The sequence below is a fragment of the Oncorhynchus keta genome, chromosome 6 (assembly GCF_023373465.1).
Source record: "Oncorhynchus keta strain PuntledgeMale-10-30-2019 chromosome 6, Oket_V2, whole genome shotgun sequence".
NCBI classification, from domain to species: Eukaryota; Metazoa; Chordata; class Actinopteri; order Salmoniformes; family Salmonidae; genus Oncorhynchus; species Oncorhynchus keta.
The window spans coordinates 18,770,570-18,784,738 of record NC_068426.1 but is presented as its reverse complement, the minus strand read 5'-3'; the positions used below and the strand labels follow the sequence as shown (position 1 = coordinate 18,784,738).

Below are 14,169 nucleotides of genomic sequence, written 5' to 3'. Positions count from 1 at the left end.
TTTGATGCGACCACGGGTCTCATCTACACCCTATTTGATTAACCAATGCTGTTAAGAAAGATATAGGGGAAGTCACATTAGCCCAGTTCATTGGTAATGGTATAATGTATATAATATATATGTATATAATATTTTGTTCTGACCATGTTCAGCAAGGGAAGATTCTGAACATGAAAATTCTCAATGGGAAGAAAATCACAAGTCATGTCCCTGGAGCTTCAGCTAGGCTGAGGGGGGTCATTTCTGGGGTTCTACTATCTATGTCCATAGAGGATATAAAATCAAATGTAGAGGGGGGCATAGTGGTTGAAGCCAAAAGACTGTTCAGAAAGAAAATGCGGATCGAGCACGCCCCCATTCTCATCGACAGGGCTGTAGTGGAGCAGGTTGAGAGCTGCAAGTTCCTTGGTGTCCACATCACCAACACACTATCATGGTCTAAACACAATAAGACAGTCGTGAAGAGGGCACGACAAAACCTATTCCCCCTCAGGAGACTGAAAATATTTGTCATGGGTCCTCAGATCCTCAAAAGGTTCTACAGCTGCACCATCGAGAGCATGGTTGTATCACTGCCTGATATGGCAACTGCTCGGCCTCCGACCGCAAGGCACTACAGAGGGTAGTGCATACGGCCCAGTACGTCACTGGGGCCAAGCTCCCTGCCATCCAGGACCCCTATACCAGGCGGTGTCAGAGGAAGGCCCTACAAATTGTCAAAGACTCCAGCCACCCTAGTCATAGACTGTTCTCTCTGCTACCGCACGGCAAGCAGTACCGGGACACCAGGTCTAGGTCTAGGTCTAAGAGGCTTCTAAACAGCTTCTACCCCCAAGCCATAAGACTGAACAGCCAATCAAAGGGATACCCAGACCCCTCTTTTACGCTGCCACTCTCTGTTTATTATCTATGCATAGTCACTTTAACTCTACCGACATGTACATATTACTTCAATTACCTGACTAACCCGTGCTCCCGCACAATGACTCTGTACCGGTACCCCCTGTATATAGCCTCGCTATTGTTATTTTACTGCTGTTGTATAATTATTTGTTACTTTTAATTTCTATTTTTTTACTTATCTATGTTTTACTTTACACTTATTGTTTCTTAAAACTTCTTAAGCATTGTTGCAAAGCCTTAATAGGCTTTGGAGATACAGCCCCATTTTGTGATCAGTTGTGCTGTAATGTTTAAGCATTTACCTGATGAGGTCATGCTTGTTCTCCTGGGATTATTTAATAAGATTTGGAGTGATGGGGTTATACCTTCTGGTTGGAAACGTGCAGTAATATTACCTTATGTAAAGCCTGGTAAGAACCCTTCATGGTGCTGATAGTTATAGACCAATAGCACTGACCTCTAACTTGTGAAAAGATGATAGTCAATAGATTGTCATATTTCCTGGAGCATAGAGGTGTATTGAGTCAATGTCAAAGTGGATTCAGTAAAGGTAGATCTACTTTGGATGCATTAGTAAAGATGAGAAATGAAGTTGAAAAAAACTCAGGTCATGAAAAAAGTGATGGCTACTGTTTTTTTTCTCTCCATTTAAAAGGCCTATGACACGATGTGGAGAGAAGGCCTATTGATTAAGATGGAAAGACTTGGTATTGGTGGGAGATTATATAACTGGGTTTTGGTCCTCTCATTTAATCGCTCTTTTTGAGTTAAAATTGGATCCATTTTATCTGATGACTATGGAGTTGACAATTAAATTCCTCAAGGCAGTGCTATCAGTCCTATTTTGTTCAACATTATGATAAACAATGTGTTTTCAAATATAGGCAGGGGTATTGGGGCTTCCCTATATGCTGATGATGGAGCTATTTGGAAGAGGGAAAGGAATGTCTCTTGTGTGATCAAATCTTTTCAACAAGCTACAGTGGATGTTGACAGATGGTCAATTGACTGGGTTTTTAAATTGTCTGTGGCAAAGTCTTGCTGTATATTCTTCATGAAGAATAAAAGTTGTTGATAATATACAGTTGTTTCTGTATGGACAGTCTATGGGGAGTGCAAATATTCAATGAGTGATATACATGGAAAGATCATGTCATAAATGTTTAAACAAAGTGAAGGAACGTGGTGAATCTTATGCACTTGGTCTCCGGTTATGAATGGGGTGCTGACAGACAATCGTTGATGGATATTTATAGAGCTCTGATCAGGACAACAATTGATTACGGATGTATAGTTTAAAGGAACAGCAGCAAAGACTTCAGTATATCCAGTATATAGCTTTAAAGATATGTATTGGTGCATTTAAATCAACATATGTATGTGGCTTACTAGTGGATGCAGGTGAGATGCCTTTGGATATATGGCTTTAAAAAATTGTAATTAGCTTATTGGGTTGAAAGGATGTGAGGTTGAGCATCCCACTGCTACTGTTCTAGATGACTGTTGGGAATATACTAGTAGACAAGGCAGTGGTTTTGGTTGGAAAGTTGGAAAGTTTGCTGATGAGAGTCGTTTGAGGGAGATGGAGTTTGGCCCTTCTGTGGTGATAGAGGATGTTCCTCCATGGTTACTCCCAGATCCTGTTGTTGATCTAACCTTGGTAGAGAAAATGAAAGATTGGTCAGAAGTCAGTGATATAGGAAAACTGGTTGACGATTACAGGTGGCGACCCGTCATTCAGGGCAGTTTTGAGCCCTACATATTTGGCCTGTTTTGCATGATATTTTGGCATTAATACGTGTCACATATCAGTTTGCAAAAAAATATGGAGTGTTGCACCGTGATTAGCAACGCCAAGTCGAAGGTAGAGCTCGAGAATTCTAGCTCCTTGGGTGCTTCCATAGAGTTACATTAGAAGTGCCCATCCAAGAAGGCTCACGGTCATTGGCCACAGATAAAATGAAAATTCACTTTATATCTACAGTAGCTTTGATTGGACGGATCATGTCAACATCTTACTTTCTAAATCTTAGCTAGCAGTCATCATCATGAATCAAGTAGACAATCTACTGACAAATCCTTTTTAATCCATCCTTGTCATATGAAGAGAAATAATGAAGAGAATTTATAGATAAAACGTATCGTTGCTCATCGGCCATGGACATAAACATTACAGAACAAGTTGGAAATCGCAAATTCAACAATGAGTGGTTTGGAAGGAATCAGTGGCTAAGTGCAAGCATTGCAAAGCAATCATTAGCCTGCTATTGTGTTTGTGTTTGTGTTGTCCCAAGTCTAAGATTAAGGGTTTCTTTTCCTAGTTTAAAATTATAAACATTCAACATTGGCCATGCTGTCAATGGAGCATGATTTGTGCCGTACTCCAAACAACTGTTAACTCAGAACTGCAAAATCTGACTGATTAGTGAGTTCAAGACAACTGGGAACTCGGGAAAAACGAGCTAGGACTGGGAAAATACGTTTTGAGTTCCCAGTTGTCTTGAAAGCACCATAAATCCAGAGAATGGCAGACTTTGATGACAAAATTTGCCCACGAAGAACTGCCGCCAAGGTGAGTCCAAAAATGTATTGAATGGTGCTGCATAAATTATGTAATATGCCACTACTACACCCATTCTCTCAATTCCACTTAAGACATTGTACATTGAACTCTTCATTACATTTGATTGGCAAGCATATGAATGGTTTGTGCCTGGAGTGCATGGTCGATGAAACAGTGGATCATGTGTTGTTATATTGTTGTAAGTATGTTGAAGAGAGGGAAAGATTGAAGTTTAGGGTCATTGAGGTCAGTTGGAAGGGATTTGGGGGATGGTGGAGGGTCTTAGAAGTTAGTAGGCTCTTTTTTATTTTCTCAGTACTGAGTTAGGTAGGAGGATTTAGGAATGTTGTAAACCGTGATTGACCACACACTCCAGCACAGTAGGTGGCGGCATATACCTTTAACGTTGGTTTGCGGACCGCCATTATATCGAAGAAGAAGCAGAAGAAGAAGAAGAAGAAGAAGAAGAAGAAGAAGAGTGGATCCTCTCGCTTCGTCTCTTCCTCTATGCTGGTAGCTACTGTACCTCTTTGGTAGTAGCTAACTATCGGTTCTTAGCGTCAACGTTAGCAAGGTACGTGTCCAAAGTTTACTATCCTGCAATTGCTAGCCTCCAAAGTGTATAAACGACTTGGAAAAAACTAACTTGCTTAATAATTTATCTCATCGATTGTCAATGTAGCTTCATCGAAGGTCCAAGAAGTCTTCATTCCAGGTCACAGTAATTAGTGCTGCTAGCTACATAAACACAACTGACTGGAATCCACACGAGCTCCTTTGTGTGAGTATTGCATGATCAGATCAACAGAAGCTGAATTGTTATTAATCACAACAATTAAGATGGGGAAATGATAATTTGTGCGGAGTCCATGTCAGACTCAATCAAATAACTCCTATAGTTGTGTTCGGAATTTGTCCATGAACAGTGTTCCATCTACATTTGATTTTCCATTAGCAGACAATGTCTTTGGCTCGGATGTTTTGCCGTTTAAATGGCTATTTGCAACCCATATCGAAAGCACGGGCTCCTTTGGTCTCTGGATTCATACGAACCCAGATTGAAGTGAGACATTGGCTGCATACTGTTCCACAGTCGACGAGTTGTCACTGGCAGCTTAAGGAAGACAGCCTTGGTAAGTATTACTCGTTGTATCAGCCCTTTACCAAACTCTAAATGAACATTTGATTTGCTCTATAGTCTTGTTTTTGAATACAGCTCCATATGCGTCTGCCCTTCTTTTAGGCTTTTGAAAAGCTCCCTGGTCTTTGTAGTTGAATCTGTGCTTGAAGTTCAATACTTGACTGAGGGACCTTAAATATGCTGTATGTATATTCATAAGCATGTAACTTCACTTTTGCGCACTTGCTCTCCGCTGGCCTCTCTCTTAAGCGCTTGTGGAGTCATTTTTTAAATTTAACTAGGCAAGTCAGTTAAGAACAAATTCTTCTTTACAATGACTGCCTGCCAGGGAACACAGGGTTAACTGCCTTGTTCAGGGGCAGAACGAAAGATTTTTACCTTGCCAGCTCGGGGTTTCCATCCAGCAACCTTTCAGTTCAACGCTCTAACCACTAGGCTACCTGCCTCCCTGAACGCTAGACTAGACTAGACTAGACTAGATCTAGACTAGATTGTTGACTTTTTTTGGCGGCGGGCTTTATTTCTTAGACTTAATAGACCAGGCAGGGATCAGCAACTGGATTCAGCCGTGGGACAATATTTTTTCTTTAAGTGGATTGTCAGGGACCGAAACATGATTACAAATAATTTGTAGACTGTAAATTGACCTCAAGAAGCCCAAACATATTTATTTGACTAAAACATCATTTCAAACCTTGCTTACATTTGTGTACAATGACATCTCTGTTATGCGTGGTGTTATGCGTGGTGTCATCTCTGTTATGCGTGGTGTCATCTCTGTTATGCGTGGTGTCATCTCTGTTATGCGTGGTGTTATGCGTGGTGTCATCTCTGTTATGCATGGTGTCATCTCTGTTATGCGTGCTGTCATCTCTGTTATGCGTGGTGTCATCTCTGTTATGTGTGGTGTCATCTCTGTTATGCGTGGTGTCATCTCTGTTATGCGTGGTGTCATCTCTGTTATGCGTGGTGTCATCTCTGTTATGCGTGGTGTCATCTCTGTTATGCGTGGTGTCATCTCTGTTATGCGTGGTGTTAGGTTCTTAATATAACAGGGTAAAAACTGCCGGACAACTATGAAACGCTCTAACCAAGTTTATTCACCCAATGGGTCACACAGCTGAAAAGACATATTCACACAAGCACTGGTATAACCCTTCCTTCTATGCTGAGTCTCTTCCTTACACATCTGAACAGCCAATGCACCTCTGTTGCTAGACATGACTTTCGTGATGCATGTTCTGTCTCAATTCATTTGACCCGAACTCAGCCCAAATTCTGCTGTCCTGTTGACTTGTACCAGACTGTGGCCCTTCTCCTTCCAATAGAATGAATACCTGATGTCTAACAATGACATGTTCTGACAGAATGTGAACATTCTACATTCCCCCCATTCCCTCAGTGACATGAATAAGGATATTTCATATTTTCAAGTCAGAACCCATCAGTGGGAATATTTGAACAGGTTTCCTAAATTAAAATCACTTATTGCTGATTTCATTTTACAGTCTTATGTCCCAAATGTTTTTTATATAAAAAAAATATATATACAGTACCAGTCAAACGTTTGGACACACCTACTCATTCAATGGTTCTTCTTCATTTTGACTATTTTCTACATTGTAGAATAATAGTGAAGACATACAAACTATAGAATAACACATATGGAATCATGTATTAACCAAAGGTTTTAAACAAATCCAAATATATTTGAGATTTTTCAAAGTAGCCACCCTTTGCCTTGATGACAGCTTTGCACACTCTTGGGGGGGCCAAATAAAACCGACCGTGGGACAAATTCGGGCCGCTAGAGTTGGGGAACCCTGTAATAGTCCGTTTGAATGTTTAAATACAGCAGCCAAAGGAACTGTAAGAGTTTTTGAAAGAAGAGACCCACTGGGCACAGACGTCAGTAGTTTTAATTTACATTTGGTTGAGTAGTCAACTAATGTGAAATAAACAAAACATGTCAGTTTCATTGGATTTAGGTTAAAAGTTGGGTAAAACATTGATTAAATTCCACTTTGATTCAAAGTCATATATATATACAGTGGGGAGAACAAGTATTTGATACACTGCTGATTTTGCAGGTTTTCCTACTTACAAAGCATGTAGAGGTCTGTAATATTTATCATAGGTACTCTTCAACTGTGAGAGACGGAATCTTAAAACAAAACTCCAGAAAATCACATTTGTATGATTTTTAAGTAAATAATTAGCATTTTATTGCATGACATAAGTATTTGATCACCTACCAACCAGTAAGAATTCCATTCCGGCTCTCACAGACCTGTTAGTTTTTCTTTAAGAAGCCCTCCTGTTCTCCACTCATTACCTGTATTAACTGCACCTGTTCGAACTTGTTACCTGTATGAAAGACAACTGTCCACACACTCAATCAAACAGACTCCAACCTCTCCACAATGGCCAAGACCAGAGAGCTGTGTAAGGACATCAGAGATACAATTGTAGACTTGCACAAGGCTAGGATGGGCTACAGGACAATAAGCAAGCAGCTTGGTGAGAAGGCAACAACTGTTGGCGCAATTATTAGAAAATGCAAGAAGTTCAAGATGACGGTCAATCACCCTTGGTCTGGGGCTCCATGCAAGATCTCACCTCGTGGGGCATCAATGATCATGAGGAAGGTGAGAGATCAGCCCAGAACTACATGGCAAGACCTAGTCAATGACCTGAAGAGAGCTGGGACCGCAGTCTCAAAGAAAACCATTAGTAACACACTACGCCGTCATGGATTAAAATCCTGCAGCACAAGCAAGGTCCCCCTGCTCAAGCCAGCGCATGTCCAGTCCCGTCTGAAGTTTGCCAATGACCATCTGGATGATCCAGAGGAGGAATGGGAGAAGGTCATGTGGTCTGATGAGACAAAAATAGAGATTTTTGGTCTAAACTCCACTCACCGTGTTTGGAGGAAGAAGGATGAGTACAACCCCAAGAACACCATCCCAACCGTGAAGCATGGAGGTGGAAACATCATTCTTTGGGGATGCTTTTCTGCAAAGGGGACAGGACGACTGCACCGTATTGAGGGGAGGGAAGATGGATGGGGCCATGTATCGCGAGATCTTGGCCAACAACCTCCTTCCCTCAGTAAGAGCATTGAAGATGGGTCGTGGCTGGGTCTTCCAGCATGACAACGACCCGAAACACACACAGCCAGGGCAACTAAGGGGATGCTTCTTACGGAGCCACTCAAGGTCCTGGAGTGGCCTAGCCAGTCTCCAAACCTGAACCCAATAGAAAAACGTGTGTATATATTTATTTATTTATTATTATTGTTTTGGTTGAAATGACATGGAAACAACATTGATTCAACCAGTTTTTGCCCAGTGGGGAGAATGCGCGATGGCGATAGGCTATAGCAGTTATTTACAGACCCATAACCATTCAATCTTCATAAAGTGAAGCAAACGCCGTCTTCATCTTATTCTAGGCCTGTACTGTTCCTGTGAATTTTTATTATGTGGATAAGAAAGACCAAACGTGAACTTAAGACAAGGATTTTTGAGTATAAGAGCTCCATTCGCAACCACAAAGTGAGGAGGAGATGGAGGAAGGAGATGGGGGAAAAATGACTTATGGACCACTTGGGCACTCTTGCCTCAGCAGGTCTCAATGAGGAATGTTCCTTTTCTTGTTATTCGTTTTTATTAACAATTTTTTTTTTTTCGCTCTAGACTGCTTTTTATTGTGGTAGATGTTCGACACAGTGTCCAGGTCAAACTGTACACAACAGTGAGAGTCTGATCCTCCAGTAACAGTCTGCTGGTCTTTCAGCTCCTTCAGTCTCCTGATGGCCGACTTCACTGTGACTGCAGACGTCGTGTTGTATGTCCAGGCGCCTACAGCAACAGTCTTCATGCAGGACCCACAGAGCCAGATACCAACAGCCTTCCTGTTCCTCTTCTTGTTTTTAATATACCCTCCTATAGGCTTTGACATCATAATGTATCATTATTGTGTGTTTGTGTATATATATTTTACATATTAAATCCTAGTCTGGAACTGGCACTTTTACATTATAGGCTAATATGTACTTCTGACATTTTGGTTTTGGCAGAGCTCAGCTATGGAGGGCTTGTGATGCACTTTGCCTATGTGTGGCTACGGGATCATTGCCACTCTGCCTCCTGCTTCAACAGCAAGACCAACCAGAGGAACCTGGATACAGCAAATGTGGAGCTAAACATACGTCCTGCCAACACCAGGGTGGATGATGAGAATATCTTCCTCACATGTAAGTCTTGGTTTGAAGATTTATTTTCCCAACTGAGGGATGGAAAATATTCTCTACCCAGTTTCTCACATCACATACAGTAAGTAGGTGGCTTTCTTTGTTTTGATTTTTAAAAATAATAATAATAATAATTCTCCAAATGAATAGCTACAGGTGGTTTTGGCATGAGAAACAGTTTCCTTTGGAACCAAAGTGAAGAATTGAGCTTGTTCTTTTCCCTTTTAGACCCTGTAGGAAGCCCACATTATGGAGTAGCCTAGGCTAAAAATGATCTTCTCCACTGCCAAACCTGAGATAGTTATCTTCTGAAAAACAAGTATCTTTTGTGGAGACCTTTGACTCTTCAAAAAAGGTTGTAATGTACTGCTGATATTGCTGCCATATGCTTTATTTGAATTACGTGTTTGTACAATGGTACATCTTTTCACAAGCCATTGGTTAAACTGTAACCGTTCTCACTTACTCAGTGAGGTACTGAATCTAGGTCAGTTTGATGTTGTCAAGAACTCTAAATCCATGCCAGTAGTTAAGCCTATCATTTGATCATTTTCAATGGTGAACCGCAATCCCATTTTTCTTTATGGCAGAACTGTGATCTATGCACCTATTGTTACTCATCCATTCTTTTTAACTGTTATTGAATCTATAATAGATGGAATTGTCTTTTTGTTTACCTCAGGGCCTGATGGTCATGTGACAAGGTACAACCTGAGCTGGCTTGCTCAGAACAGCTATGAGGGACAGAAGCAGAGTGCCATGCAGCCACACATCATCTGGAACTCTGACATCTATACCAGTGCCAAGGTGCCCTCTGCTAACTGGGACAAGTTTATGAGCTGTGATGATGAACTGAAAAAGTTCCTTGGGCGCTTTCTGCTGTACGGCATTGCTTTTGTGGAGGGCGTCCCGCCGACTGTTGAGGCCACAGAGACTCTTACCCAGAGGGTCAGCCTCATCAGGTATAGTAAACCCCTCTGTGATTGCCTGGGGTAGGGAATGAGAAGTGGGGTTGAGGGGGCTTAAAGGTAATGGCATACCACCCACCACAATGCATACAAAAGATGCATGGTTTTCGAGTGGGGGATTATTTAATAAGGATTGAGACTAAACACCCCGGATATCTATTTTTGGAAGGCATTAAAGAAGCTTGATATTTCTCAGGGTTGGCTTGTTTAAACTCTTTGTTTTGCAAAGTAACAGTGCTACAGAGAAGGTTTTGGTTTCCTTCACATCAACTTTGATATGTTTGTCAAGTTAACATGCACAACAGACTTCTGCAGTTGGAATGGAGGGTAGAATTGTCAAAATAATGGGCATTGTTGCACTTTGACAGTGTCTCCTCTGCCAGTGCAGTGAGAAAGGAGAGGTACTTTGCCCTCATTAATCCACCAGGTCTGTTCATTAAGGACTCTGCAGGTGGTGTGGTTTTGAAGTTTCAAACGCCTGAGCAAGCGCACTAATCCCTCTTTGTACTGGACTCTACTTTGGGGTGAATGGAAGGGAGGGAGGAAGCAGCGTGTTATACGAAATGCATTGCTCGTGGTTGCCAGATGAGGGCATTTTCTTATTCTAGTCCAGTATATTTGGTTATCAGAAGTAATTGCCGCCCTCCTGACACCCCAAATAAGTAAAATATCACTCACTATTTGGATCACAGTTGCCATTATAATCTTGTTTGAATTGTTATTGTACTGTATAATGTTTTAGGTATCACTTTTGACTCTACTTTTTGTTTTCATTTTTGTTTCCTACTAGGGAGACTATGTATGGGAAGATGTGGAACTTCACATCCGATTTCTCCCGAGGAGACACTGCCTACACCAAACTGGCACTGGACCGTCATACAGACACCTCATACTTCCAGGAGCCATGTGGGTATGTATTTAGATGTTCACACATAGATGGGTGTTATTTGAACTGTATTGGAGTAATCATGTCAGGTCAAAGTAGCAAGGCAGTACACCTGTCTATTGGTTAGGTTGAGATTCCTCAGATAAAGACACATGTATTAGAAATTTTAAAAACTACCTTATTTACATAAGTAGTCAGACCCTTTGCTATGAGATGCAAAATTGAGCTCATGTACATCCTGTTTCCATTTGATAATCTTTAAGATGTTTCTACAACTTGATTGTAGTCCACCTGTGGTAAATTTAATTGATTGGACATGATTTGGAAAGGCACACATCTGTCTATATAAGGTCCCACAGTTGACAGTTCATGTCAGAGCAAAAACAAAGCCACGAGGTAGAAGGAATTGTCCGTAAAGCTCCGAGACAGGATTGTGGCGAGGCACAGATCTGGGGAAGGGTCACAAAACACTTCTGCAGCATTGAAGTCCCCAAGAATAGTGGCCTCCATTATTCTTAAATGGAAGACGTTTGGAACCACCAAGACTCTTCCCAGAGCTGGCTGCTCGGACAAATTGAGCAATCGGAGGAGAAGGCCCTTGGTCAGGGAGGTGACCAAGAACCCGATGGTCACTGACAGAGCTCCAGAGTTCCTCTGTGGAGATGGGAGAACCTTCCAGAAGGACAACCATCTCTGCAGCACTCCACCAATTAGACCTTTATGATAGAGTGGCCAGACAGAAGCCACTCTTCAGTAAAAGGTACATGACAGTCCGCTTGGAGTTTGAGAAACAAGATTCTCTGGTCTGATGAAACCAAGATTCCACTCTTTGGCCTGAATGCCAAGTTTCACATCTAGAGGAAACTTGGCACCATCCCCATGGTGAAGCATGGCGGTGGCAGCATCATGCTGTGGGGGTGTTTTTCAGGGACAGTGAAACTCGTCAGGATCAAGGGAAAGGTGAACGGAGCAAAGTACAGAGATCCTTGATGACGACCTGCTGCTCAGACTGGGGCGAAGGTTCACCTTCCAGCAGGACAACGACAATAAGCACACAACCAAGACAACTTAGGAATGGTTTCAGGACAAATCTCTGAATATCCATGAGTGGCCAAGCCAGAGCCCCGACTTGAACCCGATCGAACATCTCTGGAGAGACCAGAAAGTAGCTGGGGGGGGGAGGGGTACAATTGAATCTATTTTAAAATGAGGCTGTAACCTGGAAAACGTCAAAGGGTCTGAATACTTTCTGAAGGTAGTGTATGTATATGTTAGGCTATTACAGTGATGTTACAAAAATTGACAGTTGTAACAACAGATCCAGCATTGGCTTTTTAAAGACATGCTCCAGAGCTTTGGTGACTTGTATGTATTTTTAAAACCTACCACTTTGGGCTGAATGTGTCAATGTGGAGTTCATATATACATTACTGTCTTATCTCAATTAGCCACGAAATCCCTAGTTTGAAAGGGACTGTTTTCTGGAAGTCATTTTCCCTGCTTTTTCCCCCACGTGGGCCAGCTACTAGCAATTTGAGTTCTAGCCAATGAGATTTAGCCCATCGCCATTTGAGTGACCGCTAGAAAGACGCACGCACACACAGCAGAGCGAGAGCAATGATGTGGTGCGCATATGTGATATGGTAGGCCATTTTCTGGGACCACTTTTGGCTTGTGAGTGCTACTTTCTGAACTACTGGCTAAAAAGTATACAAAAGTACCGGAGAATCTCTTCAACTGATAAGACACAAGTCCGATGCACATTGCCATGCCACAGACATCTTGATAAAATAAGCTATAATACAACATGAAACTAAGCTCTCCCTTGGCCTCCCATCAAATGACAGGGCAATAGCCACCTACTGGGCATTTCATAATAACATGTGACTGACTTTGATGCCATTGACTTTGACTTGCAGGATCCAAGTGTTCCATTGCCTTAGGCATGAGGGAACAGGAGGAAGAACACTACTTGTAGATGGATTCTATTCTGCTGACAAAGTGCTCCAGAAGACACCTGAGAACTTTGAGCTGCTAGCACAGGTTCCTATCAAGCACGAGTACATTGAAAATGTCAGCGACCACCATAACCACATGATCGGCATTGGCCCTGTGCTCAACGTGTATCCCTGGAACAATGAGGTGTACATGATCCGGTATGACCAGTCTGTTGTAATTTGAGATGTGTATGTCTCCCTGAATGTCTTGCTTTAAACATATCTTCCAACGTCATTGGCCATACAACCTTACATTAACCAGCCTTGGTTACCTATTAACTTAAAATGTTGTATGCGTTTGAAACATTATACACCCATCAATACAAATTAACTCCCTTTGGAAGGTTCTTAGTAGAAGGCTCAGGATCTGGCGCTCATACGCAGCGAAACTTGTTATTCCAGCTCCTTTGAGATCAATGTTATGAATTATATGATCTGATATTGAGTATTAATATGGTATCACCTTCTGTTTTGTCACGTGTCTTACAGATACAATAACTACGACCGTGCAATCATAAACACAATCCCCCATGACATTGTCAAGCGATGGTATGTGGCTCACAGAGAGTTGACCACCGAGCTGAGGAAGCCGGAGAATGAATTGTGGATCAAACTGAAGCCTGGAAAGGTAAGGAAAAATAGTTGCCTTTTCATTGATCGAGACAAAGGATTTAGCACTACTTGATCAGTTGAGCTAGATATTGACATTGGGGGGAATCCCACACTTAACTGTAAACCAGGATTAAGCTGTAGGTGATTGGTGCAGTCTTACAAAAAATATGTTCCCTCTTTTTCTGTAAGGTTTTCTTCATTGATAACTGGCGTGTCCTGCATGGCCGGGAGTCCTTCACAGGGCTGCGGCAACTGTGTGGCTGCTACCTGACCAGAGACGACTTCCTGAACACTGCCCGCTCCTTGGGTCTGCACGCCTAAGTGAAGAGCCACCCTGAGTCTTCAACCATTCCAGCCAACACCAAAGTCCTTTAGAAATAAAACACCATCCCCCAATCAGTCATACATGTTTAAGGAGATTGAAAAGTCTTGTAGAATCAAATTGTTCTTGTATGAGCATTAACTGAGTGAAATCAAGTATTTCCACTGCATTCATGCATGTTATATATTGTTAATGCGGAACTAAATTGTACTGTACTTTAGAAATATGCTCCACCCAGAAATATTTTACATGAGATATTGTTAGACTTGTTGAAGTCAAGAAAATGGACTGTGATCTGTTTGGGATTTAAGATTTGTTGACATGCATTATGCTCTTGTCACAACAATCATCTTTTGAACTGGAACTTAACATATTGAGGTGTTTAACTACATTTTTGGCTTTGTTTTATAGGGATTAGTTTCTAGTATTTCTGAAGTACTTTTGCTAGTCATTTGTTTATGAATGTATTAGGAAATGTTGCCTTGTTTACTTAATGAAATAAATTGGGTGATTTTTCAGCAC

General features: G+C 41.7%; 1 protein-coding gene across 3 annotated transcripts; it reads left to right on the top strand.

Moving 5' to 3' along the window:
- The first annotated feature begins 3,872 nt into the window (after positions 1-3,872).
- Positions 3,873-14,168, top strand: LOC118385155 (trimethyllysine dioxygenase, mitochondrial-like). 3 transcript variants are annotated; one of them, XM_035772051.2, is made up of 9 exons: positions 3,873-4,040; positions 4,149-4,247; positions 4,425-4,599; positions 8,689-8,865; positions 9,545-9,824; positions 10,621-10,740; positions 12,636-12,872; positions 13,203-13,341; positions 13,515-14,168. In XM_035772051.2, exons 3-9 carry the CDS (start codon positions 4,428-4,430, stop codon positions 13,644-13,646), a joined length of 1,257 nt encoding a protein of 418 aa, XP_035627944.1. In that variant the 5' UTR covers positions 3,873-4,040; positions 4,149-4,247; positions 4,425-4,427; the 3' UTR covers positions 13,647-14,168. The 3 variants fall into 3 exon arrangements, with proteins under 3 accessions (XP_035627944.1, XP_035627943.1, XP_035627945.1); XM_035772050.2 differs by having other exon boundaries at positions 4,422-4,599; XM_035772052.2 differs by lacking the exons at positions 3,873-4,040; positions 4,149-4,247 and having other exon boundaries at positions 4,450-4,599; positions 8,406-8,865.
- The last annotated feature ends 1 nt before the right edge of the window (position 14,169 follows it).

Bases quoted from the DNA above. Each gene is read 5' to 3' on its own strand.
- LOC118385155 (XM_035772051.2), top strand. From the start codon at position 4,428: ATGTCTTTGGCTCGGATGTTTTGCCGTTTAAATGGCTATTTGCAACCC. The intron at 8,866-9,544 runs GTAAGTCTTGGT...TGTTTACCTCAG, and splicing joins TGAGAATATCTTCCTCACAT to GGCCTGATGGTCATGTGACA. The intron at 10,741-12,635 runs GTATGTATTTAG...TTTGACTTGCAG, and splicing joins TACTTCCAGGAGCCATGTGG to GATCCAAGTGTTCCATTGCC.